The sequence below is a fragment of the Rattus rattus genome, chromosome 2 (genome assembly GCF_011064425.1).
Source record: "Rattus rattus isolate New Zealand chromosome 2, Rrattus_CSIRO_v1, whole genome shotgun sequence".
NCBI lineage: Eukaryota > Metazoa > Chordata > Mammalia > Rodentia > Muridae > Rattus > Rattus rattus.
In genome coordinates, this window is record NC_046155.1 from 31,381,013 (window position 1) to 31,394,247 (window position 13,235).

Below are 13,235 nucleotides of genomic sequence, written 5' to 3' on the forward strand. Positions count from 1 at the left end.
GTGCTCTCTCCTTGGGCTTCCAGGATTCTTGGCAGAGAGCATTCATTAGTATAACACGCATTATAAAAGCTTAGCTCTCAGAGGCCAGGCAGAGGCTCATTTGTGCAGTCACCTTTCCTACTCTTGTTGCGAATGGGGACCATGAAGGTCTGTGACTCCTGGCACTCATTAAAATCCCAGGTAGTAAGTGTACACAGCGATTGGTGCTGCTGACAATGTTCCTTCATTTACACCTGAGTTCCCTTATCATAAATAGGATGTTTTACAACAGTCTGTAATCGTATTCCCTAAAAGAACCTGATTGTTGACTTCTTGTTTCAGTAGCATTAAGATATTTTCAAGGTCTGCAACGACACAAGGACCTCATCTAGAATGCCTTCTTAGTAGTGATGAAGAGGCTGCCAATAAAAACACTTTATTTATGGCGCGTAGAATACTTCTTGGGCAGAGACATTTCATTCACAGCATATAGAGTTATCAGAGAAAAACTGTCTGATCTCTTCTTCTCTTTCCATTCGGCTGTTTTTGCTTGTTTGTCTTTTGATACGTGGCAGATTCTTCTGACTTAGGCTGGATAACATAATGTTTGAAACAGAGATACAAGGGACTATACAAGCCACTTCCCTACAAAGGCTCAAATTCACCTTAAAAGTTAAAAATTAAACAACAGAGAAAGCCAAACCTTTGAAGTTCATTTATAAAATGTCTGCGACACTGGAATACCTTAATCAGTCAACTTCTTTTTTTTTTACTGATATCTTAGGAAAGCTTAAGTGTAAAACTTGAAAGCATTCTAACCAAGGCAGAAAAATATTTTTTCACCAGATGTTATCAGAGTTATTAATTTGTCTTTTTATAAAGTCTGCTTAGGCTGTGTTGTGTTAGTACTGAACTGTTTTACTACAAAAGAATGTTTAAATACTCATTATAATAATCTAGAGAGAAATAATCAGTCAGATGTTTTGCCCAAATAGCTTCATAAAAATATCCACCCCAGCCCATTCAAGCATATGACTTAGATAACTTTCTGCTCTGAATCTTCCTAACCTGCTATTGAGACTTTCTGACAAAGAGTTCTTTCAGTCTTCCATTTTATTGGGTATAATTTGAATAACACTATTTGAAGAAGATATTAGCAAGGGTCTGGGGACATGGTGGGCTACAGACTCAGTGTAAGAGGAACACTGCTTCAATTTGAAATTTTAAAGCAAAAACAAGCAAATGAGCAAAGGAACGAACAAAACCAAAACCAAACCCAGTTCCTGCTAGAGGTGGACTAGAGCCATACACTGTCGGCCACATGCACATCCTTGTGAAGCTGGAGGCTGGCCACAGGAAGGGGAGGAAAGCAGAAGAACCACAGAGATGGATGAAAAGGCACACATCAGGTGTCCACCCAGGCCCTGCCCTCCATGTGAACAAACATTTCCTCTCCATTTTGAGAAGCCCACTCACTGCACCTTTTTCATCTTGCTATTTTGAAGAACCATGAGCATGGAAATAAGGGAAGAGGCCCAGAGTAAATATAAACTGATAACTAACACTATAGGGTGAATGCAGTAAAATTGAGACCAGGAGCAATGCATTAGGGCCACACGATAATAAGCAGTAGTGGGAAATGACAAGGCAAGGGGTGTTCACCCTGCCCCTAGTGGGCTCTGAAAAATGCCCAGAAAACTCCTTTCTCTATACAAGGCCAAACTCAAGCAAACGTGAAAAGCCCAGCCAATACGAGAGACATTAATTATTCGATGTTGCAGAACCATAATTGCTGATTCTCTGTTCATCCCCTGGCATCTACGATGCTTATAATTGGACAGGTACGATACAAGCAGCCAATTTCAGACCACAGCTAATAAAGGAGGCTTGAAACGCTTAGCGTTGTTAGATTTTTGTGTCCAACATAATGCTAATCCTACGGATTTTCATATTGTCATTCCTCTAGGGTAAATTGATGGTGTTGCCCAGGGTACAGGCCATGAATATAGATCTCTGCCCCATGCCCAGTCGTTTTCTTCCTATGTCTCTACAGTTTTGATTACTAAAGGTATTTCTTTCTGGGAATATCAGACCTTCCTCCCAGTGTCATCATTCCAACAAATGCTATCCATTTATGTATTTTTAAAGGACAGTTGATTATTTTTTCTGAGATTAAAAAAAGAAAAAAGAAAAAAAGAGCTGGCCTCAAGCTTCCACAATGAGTCTTTAAAGATCACCACGAGGGACCATCTTTTAGAGCATATCATGCCAATCTAGAGCTTTACTAAGGAATTTTAAAGTATTTCAGATATGGACATGCATATGATTAACTCTCCAAAGAAGCTGTTGGAATTTTCTCATGCTCTGATAAAAATTTAAAAAGTGCTCTCATGAAGAGTAGCCACTCGTGTTCATTGAAGGTCCCGTACAAGCCTCCTAGAATTGAGTCACTACTCCGGGATTCTAAATGTATTAAAAACACAGGCAATTTTCGGTCACCCTAGGGAAGAAGACAGAGAGATCATCTACATTTTTAATTACAGAAGACAGAGCGAGGCCTGAAATCTAAGAAAGGAAATAGCATGCATGGTCGTGCTAATTAGATGAGGAGGGCATTCTCCACAGATGTGCGCTATTAGGCCCAACAGTCATCACTGACAAGATGGCGGCTAAGAAGTGGGCTATCAGACACAATCCCAAGAAAGTAGTTGGCCTATGCAGGTACATATATTTAAAACCATTTTAAAATCTCTCATGGAAAGAGTAAGGCAGCCTTTGGTCTAATTCTGTAGCCGCTGTTTACAAACAGCACACATGGTGCATTCTAACAAGAACGGTAAGGTGGTAGGTCTGAAGATTTCATTTCATCATAAAGAAAAAAATGACACTTAAGGTCCACAGTAATGTGACAATCTCTCTGGCTAGGAAAGGAGACATGACAAACAGCACTGAGCAATAAACAGCTGTCATTTATACCTTTAACTTGAAAGTGACAGTTAAAAGAAATAGTTCTTTGTAAGCAACGTTCCACACTAATGCTCATAACTTTTATACGTGCAAATCCGGAGACACCTTACCATCCCGTAAGACCACGGCTCATTTCTCCATGCAGTTTTCACCTCTTAAGTAGGCACCATGAAGTGGAAAACACACACATGCGTAAGGGTATGCTCATGTGTGATGCTCAGTTCAAAAAAAAAAGAACCCCAACATTCATTCCCCTCAGTGTAGAATATTTTGACCTGGAAACAGGATCATTCTTTGCATCCAAGATTCAGCTTCTTCTCACTAATTCAGATGTGAGGTGCCTCTCTAAATTTACCACCGCGAGCGCACAGCAGCTAGTGAGAACGAACGCCATTTTACAGACCCTGGGTGTGACCACTGATCTTTATGAAGGGAAGCAATCAGCTCATAAAAATAACTAGCTCTAAAATCCATTTAAATAAACGAGTCTATCTAAAATATTTCTTTCAATATTTCATATGATTAAGAACGGAGTGATTACCATATGTTAACCTTTAGAAATTTGCTGTCTCAATTAGATTCACTGAGCAGTATTATACAAGGCTGAAGTGCTCAATAATCTTAAAATGGCAAAAATTACTCACAATTCTAAGAAAATCTATATTAACAAAAAATATTTCTGGTCCTTTATTTACTCTAAAAATATATGTCTTGCAAAAGCAAAACATAAGAGTGAAATCTGTTTGGTTTAATGGAGTCATAGCTGCTCTTTCCCATCCTAGGCTCCTTATTAAGGGAGAGAAAATTACACAGATTTTTTTTTGAATCATGGAATTAAGTGATAGCATGGAAGAAAATCCTGGCCGTACTTATCAACTGAAGGATCTCCTTTCTAAGATCAAGGGTTAGCCCAGAAGGATCCAGTGCAAACAATGCTGCTGTGGTACTGCAGGAGGAAGGTCACTGACTGACAGCCATGCTCAGCTATAACTGGTACCGTAGATAGCCACACATCGTTCCTGTGGCCATGCATTCCTGAGTCCTTTACAACCGACGCCTTCAGATAACATTGCCAATCGTATATTGTACTTGGGGGAAAATACACAAACTACCCAGTGTCATCCAAATAAAACCGATTGATATAAACCATCTGTCAGTTTGCCAGATTTTTAAACAAAAGCTCCTCGCCGTAATTTGTCATTGAAATTATCCATGGGATAATGGGACACTTGAATCCCACACATATACACACCTGCCTAAGGATGTACCAGACTTCCACCGTTAGCTTTCTATTCAGCTCCGTTTGTTATATCATCCTTCAATCTTACACAGGATGATCTCTTTTAAAAATACAATTTTCCCTCTCACTGCTGCAGCTGCTCCTACTGAACACCCAGTGTTGCCAGAGAAATCACATCTCCACATATATGTAAAATCAGGGAAACAAGCTGTTTTATCACCCGGTTTAAAATACGCTCAATCAGAGAAAAGAACAACTACTACACAATCCGACTTGATGAGCAGCCGAAGACGAAAATACACTCAGATGCAGTTACGGAATCCAGGGTGTATTTTATTCAGGGAGGTTTGGATGAGGCAAAGGGCACATCTCGCCTCAGGTTTTCCAAATCCCAGGATCAACAGGTGGGACGCATATGGCTCACATAATCTAAAATAGCCTTGGGAATGTTCTGGAATATCATCCTCCCCGGCTTCAGTGTAGGGAAAAGAATAGAACTTTCTCCTAGTAAAATGTTATTTAAAACATTATATCTTTTATAAAAAATAAAAAAACCCTGCCATAAGTTTTAATGAGAACAATAATTATTCCATATTAGAGATAAAGTGCATCGTCAACTATCATCTTCCAGTAAGTTATCAAACAGGTCACCTGACTGCAAAGCAAAAATTTGAATATAGACCGACTACACAGATTCAACCAATCAGCATTAAATCAATATCGCACAGGCAGAGAGAAGGAGGACGCGGAAAAGAGTGTGTAAACTAGGGAACTGAGCCTTACTCTTGACGGTCGCTGTCCGGGTACAGTTGTAAAGAATAGCCAGCTCCCCGAACACTTTCCCGGGACCCATGGTGCACAACTTCACGCCTTCTTTTGTGACTTCGACCTTCCCATCTGCAAGAAGAAAGGAAGCCGCATTACATTAATTTTCTCCCATGCCATTTCCATTACTGTGGCTTCACTATGAGATTTTTTTTTTTTAAAGCAACAGTGAACCAATGGAAACCAAGTTTTCCACAATAGGATGATGCAGGAAGTGCAGTAAAATATGCACGTTAAGAATCCCTTCTCTTAAATTCTTCACCGACAGATTTGATGTGAGACTCCAAGAAAAGGCTGGCAAAAAGTGGGCATGAAAACAGAAGCATAGAAAACTATTGCATATGTAATTTTTAGCAAACCACGATAATTCCAATTTTAACATTATTTTACATCCAAAAGGAGACTTGAGTAAGTGGGCACATTTTCTACAGCATGCCTCAGACTTGGAAATTCTCATTTTGAGCAAGGCGGTTATTATAAAGGGAGAAATCGCTCCGACCCTTGGGCATTATTTAATTGCAACTTTTGGTATCTGTTTATTTGAAAACATCTTATCTGACCAAGGCAAACTGTTTCTCTGCTTCCCGGCCTGTGAAGTTGACTCTCAGTCAGAAAATAAAGCAACCACGAAGCACTAGGACTGTTTATGCCCCACAATGGGGTGAGAGAAGGAAATGCTAAAGAAGGAAAAAGCTAAGGAAACGCTACACACTGGGTACAGATTGCTGCTCAGAATTAGGACGCCGAGTGCTATTCATGGGGGAAATACTAATTTTAAAAAGTCATTGCTGTGTAGCCTAAAATTTCCATCACCCAAGACAACCAGGGGGGGAATCAAAAGCAACACACTCTATTCTAGAGGAAACCCTCCACTATTGCTGTTTTTCAAATCTCTATGGAAGAAAAGAAGACCTCTCTCTTGGTAAAAGAACTAAGCCCTGACTTTCCAGTGCTGTCCTAACTTTAGGCTCCATATACCAGCATCAGAGCTGGTCTTCTTCTATTATTCTAAATTTATTCATTGGTTATTTTATTTATTTATATTTCAAATGTTATCCTCCTTCCTGGTTTCCCATCGGCAATGCCCCCATCCCACCCCCCCACTTCTGTGAGGGCTCTCCCCCACCACCCACCCACTCCTGCTTTAGTGTCCTAGCATTTCCCTTCACTGGGTCACTGTGCCTCCACAGGGCCAAGGGGCCAAGGGGCTCCCCTCCCAGTGATGCCCGATAAGCATTCCTCTGTAGAGCTGTCCTATTACATGCCTGTTTCTTATAATAGCGCTCTCTCTCTCTCTCTCTCTCTCTCTCTCTCTCTCTCTCTGTGTATGTGTATGTGTATGTGTATGTGTATGTGTATGTGTATGTGTATGTGTGTGTTGAGAATAAATTCATTCCTCTTTTCAAACCAATAGAGTTTAATCTAAGTATGGGCTTAAAATCTGAATTGATACATTAACTTCCACACACTGGTTGAGCATTAAAGATGTTTCACCTATGACTCTATGAGGCACCATTTGCTCTGTAGAGCAGTGGTTCTCAATCTGTGGGCTGTGACCCCTCCTGGGAGGTCTCATGTCAGATACACTACACAGCAAATATGTACACTACGACTTATAACAGTAGCAAGATTACAGTTATGGAGTAGCAACAAAATTTATGGTTGGGGGCTCATCACAACACGAGGAACTATATCAAAGGGTCACAGCACTAGGAAGGTTGAGAACCACTGCTGTAGAACATCTCTCTTCTGGGCCTCCATATTTCAATAGTATCTGTGGACAGGGGAGTAGAAAATAATGATGATAAAATACAGGATCTACTAGCACACCAGAACCGAGTCACTCCTTATAGGTAAGCTGTGAATAAGCAAATCTAATGACTCCAAATGGATCAGACATGCCTGAGTTATCTCGTGCTCACTGACCAGAGAAAGAGAATGTCCTCCTTTAAATTATATCAAAAATCAGCCTGAGGGGTTTATCCACTAAAAAATATAGCATATCCCATTTGTTTTAGTGGTAAGTCTGTTCCTCTAGAAACTTCATGTGACACTCAAGAATGAGACAGAGAACATAACCGTGTGGTAGTCAAGAAATTGATATGTTGTCTGAAGTCAGACTAGGACTTGAGTTTCCTTATCTCTTAGTTACCAGCACTACGGCATTTGACAGATATGCTTAATTTTTCAATACTTTACTTTCTTCATTAGTAAAATCAATGAATCCAGAGCACCTATGTGATTGTTCAATTTAAATGAGATAAGGCGGCTAAAATGCTTACCCCTGCACAGAAAGTCTAACACATGTCTGCCCCTGCTGATGATGTAATTTTCATTATGCTTGTTTATCATTTAAGATAAGAATTATCTTAAGTAAGAATTATTTATAATATATTCCAATAGCCCATCAGCTACTCCAGTAACTGCAGCCTATGTAGGAAAATAGGTTTCCAGTTATAAATGGTTTGTTTTTAGATTCCTTCAATGAGGTGCAATGGCAATGAGGAGAGAACACTCTAGCTCAAATCATTATCAGACCCAAAGAAGAAAACAGAGACCCAAGGAAATGGGCGGTTCACAGGGAGAACGCCAAGTCTTTGGACTTTTATCCATTCATCTTTGTTAAGAAATGACAGACTTGAGTTTGGAGCTCCCAAGGAGAAGAAGTAATAACTTCTTGATTGATTATAAAACTGTCAATCTAAAGCTTGTAGTGTTAATTATAAATATAATTAAAACAAAACAACCAGCGCTTAGAGGAAAAATGAGTGACTGTGTGAATCTGCTTCTCTGTCTTTGAGGTTGACATTTAACAGTCTCTAGTGGAAAGCAACATCTAGGCAGAATCCAGCTGAACTCATTCAGAGTTACACTATAGCAATACTTGACCAATAAAAGACAGCAAGGAACATTAGGGCTGCTGTTTTGAACCAGAGGTTTCTTCAATTAAATCTGTGGATCCATCACCTCAGAGCTGACTTACAAAATCTGGATGATTCTTCTTAGAGGAAGTTGAAACTACCCAGCAACCACCACGAGCACCTCGGCAAAATCCTGTAGACATCCTTCCTTTCTGGACAAACCAAATTCTTAGAACATTTGTCTAGTTAAATGTCTAGACAACTTCTCTTGTCAATGATTACAACTTTCATTTTTAAAATCTCCAGAAAGCTGATGTCCTGAATGAACACTGTAAGACTCTAGTGTTTGAAATATTTGCACAAATCTACTTCTACTTACAAATTATTTTCCTAATCATTTTTTTTTCAGAGAGAGTCTCACTGCGTAGACCACACTGGCTTTCTATAGAGCAATCCCACTTCTGCCTCCTGAGTGCTGGGATTACAGGTATGAACCATCACCCTCCACTTTACTACCCTAATCTTATTTGTCTATTATTTTTTACATCTAACTTTTGTTGAAAACATAGGTGTAAGTTATACATGTGCTAATTATTCATTTATATATTATTAACTGGGGCTGCCAACAGAAGCTTGTGTTCCATACTAATTAGAACAGCTAAAATATTCAGTATTATACTTGATAAATGCTAGCTTGGAATATCGATACGTTTTCCAGGTTAAATACTAGACGGTCAGTATGGCCAAAATTAACAAGGAAGTTTAAGTAATCTGATGCCACAGGATCTGTGACACTTACTTTAAAATATCTGTTTTTATTATTTCTTTAGTATTGCTTTTGTATTTGTGACAGGGTCCCATAAAGCCTTAGATAATCTCAAACTTGCTATGACCATGAATTTCAGATCTTTCTTGTTCTACCTTCAGAGTGATGGAGTTATCAGGATGTGTCGCCATGTCCCAACCAGTTTAAAGCACTGTCCCTGTTGTTGATGTTATAGTTTATTGAACAGACATACCTAAATCAGAAACAGAAATTGCTTCTAGCCATTGCCCTGAATCATAATCAATTAGATAGCTTATTTTACTTTATACCTGTTGTAAGGATGAGGATACATAACAGAGAGAAGGGACAGGTAAGGGACTCATGACAGAAATGTACATGGATTGAAGGAAGGCTCTTTAAAAGGCATGGAGAGGTATCTTAGTTTCCAATAACTCACACAAATGAGTTATTGATGAGGAATTGGTTAAGCTTACTTATTAGGCTTCATATCAACCTTCAAGTAAAATTAGAAGCAACTGTACATTTCTAAAAGCTTTTCTTTTTTTTCTTTTTATTCATCATTTTATCTACATTTCAAATGATATCCCTTTCTCGGTTTCCCCTCCACAACCCCCGATCTCATCCCCCAACCCTTTACATCTGTGAGGGTGCTCCTCCACCCACTCTCCCATTGCCACCTCTAAGATCCCTCTATGCTGGGGCGTCAAACTCCACAGGACCAAGGACCTCCCCTCCTACTGATGCCAGATAAGGCCATCCTCTGCTACATATGGAGCTGGAACCATGGATCCCTCCACATATGTATACATGGTGGTTTAGTCTCTGGGAGTTCTGGGTGGTCCGGATAGTTGATATTGTTCCTCCTATGGGGTTGCAGTCCCCTTTTAACTCCATCAGTCCTTCCCCTAGCTCTTCCACTGGACTTCCCAGCCTCAGTCGAATGGTTGGCTATTTGCATCTGTATTGCTCAGGTGCTGTTAGACCCTCTCAGGGAACAGCCATTACCAGACTCCTGTCAGCAAGAACTTCTTGGCATCAACAACAGTGTCAGTGTATGGTGTCTGCAGATGGTATTGATGCCTAGGTGGGGCAGTCTCTAGGTGGCCATCTAAATGCTTTTCAAGAATGAATTCCATATTCAGTTGAGAAAACTAAGTACATTGTCTTTCAGTGTCTACAAGTTATCTACGTGAGCTATTTTTCTATTTGAAAAATACATATACTTCCTTTGCCAGATCTGAACTCCCACTTGCTTAAAAAACTAAGTCTTTATGCCCATGGGGTCCTATTCCCACATAATCAATCTTTTTCTACAATATTAGGGAGTCATAAGACCACTTCTGAGACCAGAGATTCTCAGCCTTTCTAACACTGTCACCCTTTAGTACAGTTCTTCATGTTGTGGTGACCCCCAATCATAAAATCAGTTTTGTTGCTATTTCCTAACTGTTGTTTTGCTACTGTGATAAACTGTAATATAAATATCAGATATGGAGATGGTCTTAGGTAGCCCCTGTGCAAAGGTTGTGAGACCCCAGAGGGGTAGCGACCCACAGGTTGAGAACTACAGGCCTAGAGGTTCTTAGGTACTGGTTCTCTTTCTGTTCTACTCAGTGGCCACCTCATAGATCCTCGAGAATAGCTCATGAGTGATGATTATGCTGTGGAGGAAAGACTGGGGTGCCTTTCCCTGATGCATGTTTATCAAATGTAGAATGGTCTACTCCTGAAACTTTTACATCAATATGACTTTTTTTTAAAGACTAAATTTAGTGCATTTCCTTCAGGTCAACATCAACATATATAATTTCTATTTCTTTTAAAAAACAAAATAAGGGGTTGGGGGTTTAGCTCAGTGGTAGAGCGCTTGCCTAGGAAGCGCAAGGCCCTGGGTTCAGTCCCCAGCTCCGAAAAAAAGAACCAAAAAAAAAACAAAAAAACAAAAAAACAAAATAAAACCAATCATAATTTATTTGTGACGACATTTTAATTCTTTGAATTTGACTCTTAAATCTTAGATTTCAAACCAGACTTTTTAAAGAGTAGCAAAAACTTGGTAAAGTTCTAGTCTTTCGAAATTATTCTTTCCTTTTGACTAATCCCAGCATTCCCAACAGACTATCAGAATGTATTTGGGAAACCAATAAACCCCAGATCTAGCTCCTCTTAGCTTTCTACTTCGCTCTTTAGAACTTATTTTTGTCTTACAGTGTGATAATCTGTCATTTTTACCCTGTCTTCTGGTCATTATATGATACGCAAAAAAACATATAAGTCATTTGGAGCTTTCCAAATTGCTAATGTGGTTTGTCCAAGAGAAGAGGTTGAAACAGAGGCCCAGAAGAGGTTCATGACTACATTTATAGCTTCATTTTGTTATTTTCTTTTTACTCCTGCCACCGCCATGAATAATTGACAGCTGTATCACAGGACATTGAATATTTTCTAAAATTCCACTTCAGGTACCAATGTCTATTTGTGATCTGGAATGGGCCGTGTCATACATCCTAAGCCTGACACTTTTAGCTGCAATCAGTTTGCTTCTGCTTTTGGCACCCTTCTATGTGCATGACCCCGGGGGAGATTCAAAGTGTTAAGAGGGCTATTAGAAAGCATCTACACTTTTGTCTGTGTTTCATAAGAAACAGGAGTTTCAAGAAATAAAGGGAGAAACTGAATTTATAAAGAGAAGCCAAATCCCCTGGTTTTCTTTATCCTGGTTTTTCTTTTTTCTAACCTAGGGTTTTGAGCCATAAGGATTCTCATGATAAGTAGAATTAGCTTAGGGATTTATTACTGGCAGTCAGAAAGAGAATGGCTGCTAGCAGCCTGATTGTGGATACTGTGCTCCGACTCAGCAGTCTTGGTTGGCACATTGAAGACAGCTTGTTTGGCCATTAAAAACCAACAGGTATTATATCAAAGTTCCCATTTAGCTAATACCGCCAGCCTCTTTCCTTCCCAAGCACGCCGAGTATATGCTCACAGATTTGTAACTTAAAGGCTGTAGCCTAATGCTGTTTGTTTTCTCATAAGGGTTTCTATCATTCCTAGACTCAACAGACCTTTCAGCATTCTGGTGGCTGAGCTTTGTTGGCACCAGCACAGATACACTTTCCTCTGGGAGACAAGTTCATCTCTGGGTCTTCTTCTATCTCCACCAATTAAAGATTCTATCAGACCTGACTTGCGAGGTCATTTCAGATCAGAGGCTGTGTCACTCGGAGAAGAATGCAGAAAGTGACAAGACAGGGATAGGGCTAAGTAAAGGGAGAAGCGTCCTCTTCCTTCTGTCTACTTCTCAGGAACTGAACGCAGACTTAGAGACCTTGTTTCTCTTCATACCTGTCGGTCATTCATTTATATCTGTCTGCCTTAAGCCCCAACGAGTTGAGGGAAAAAAAGACAGCTTGTCTGTTAGAAGTTTTTTCATGAGTGAAAGAATGACGGAGTATCAGGACCTATCGAGTATCTGTTTAAGATTGCTTTCCCATCCAGAGTGGATATGGTCTCTCTGGAGCTCAATTCCTGCTCCTGAATTAATGTGTTCTCCCTTCAAGGGATTAAACTTGGTGACTGACTTCTCTCTTTCTTTCTTCCTTCCTTTCTTCCTTCCTTCCTTTCTTTCTTTCTTTCTTTCTTTCTTTCTTTCTCTCTCTCTCTCTCTCTCTCTTCTTTCTTTCTCTCTCTCTCTCTTCCTTCCTTCCTTCTTTCCTTCCTTCCTTCCTTCCTTTCTTTTTTCTTTCTTTCTTTTTGCCATTGAATAAACATTAGTGTGAAACTGCCCTGTTGCAGTATGACATATTTCCTTCGAAGTTTGTTTTATCACTAGTTGATTCAATCTTGCTAATTAGTGTCTCATTAGACATAGGTAGGCAGCAAAGTTTTCTTAAACTATTTTTGCATTCATGGTTTCTATAACTATTGGAATTCATATAATATTATCAGGACAAAGCTTCCTGCTCAAAGGTTTTTAAAATATGAAATTGTAGCAATGTACTTTTAATATTTGCTCTTCTCTTTTGTATATGGGTGTTTTGCCAACATCTAGGTGTGAGAACCATGTGTGTGCTTGTCGCCCCTCTATGCTATAAGAGGGTAGCAGACTCCTCTGGAATCGAGTGGGAAGACAGTTATGAGCTACCATGTGGGTACTGGAATGGCATGCAGAAGTCATCATCAGAAGCATCATATGCTCTTAATCGCTGAGCCATCTCTCTAAACCAGAATGATATTCCTTAAAGGAGGCACACATAGGCTCAGCATCCAATAGAATAGAACAGCATTTAAGGGCTGAGAAGCTTGTAGAGACTGAGGTTCCATGCTAGAAGACGTTTGCTTCTTTTCCTTCAGCTAGGCCAATTTGAGTTTTGACATGGTCTTGACTCCAGTCAATGTGTTTGACATATTTCTTTTTGTTGTTGTACAAAGTTATAAGACAAAACAGACTGCATACAAAATAAAATAATCACCACCCTCCTTAGTTTCAGAGTCAGAAACATAGATGAGCTATGTGGAGCTAGAAGTAGTTCCAAGTGCAGCTATGGAAGACGCACACTGAGATGCACCCTGAGGT

At 39.7% G+C, this 13,235-nt stretch overlaps 1 protein-coding gene across 1 annotated transcript in view; it reads right to left on the bottom strand.

Annotated features, from left to right (window-relative positions):
* Prkg1 (protein kinase cGMP-dependent 1) overlaps positions 1-13,235 on the bottom strand; it is an 885,274-nt gene that overhangs the window by 508,622 nt on the left and 363,417 nt on the right. The window contains exon 3 of the mRNA XM_032891799.1: positions 4,970-5,083. Coding sequence (XP_032747690.1) covers positions 4,970-5,083 — 114 coding nt within the window. The remainder of the gene's footprint in view (positions 1-4,969; positions 5,084-13,235) is intronic.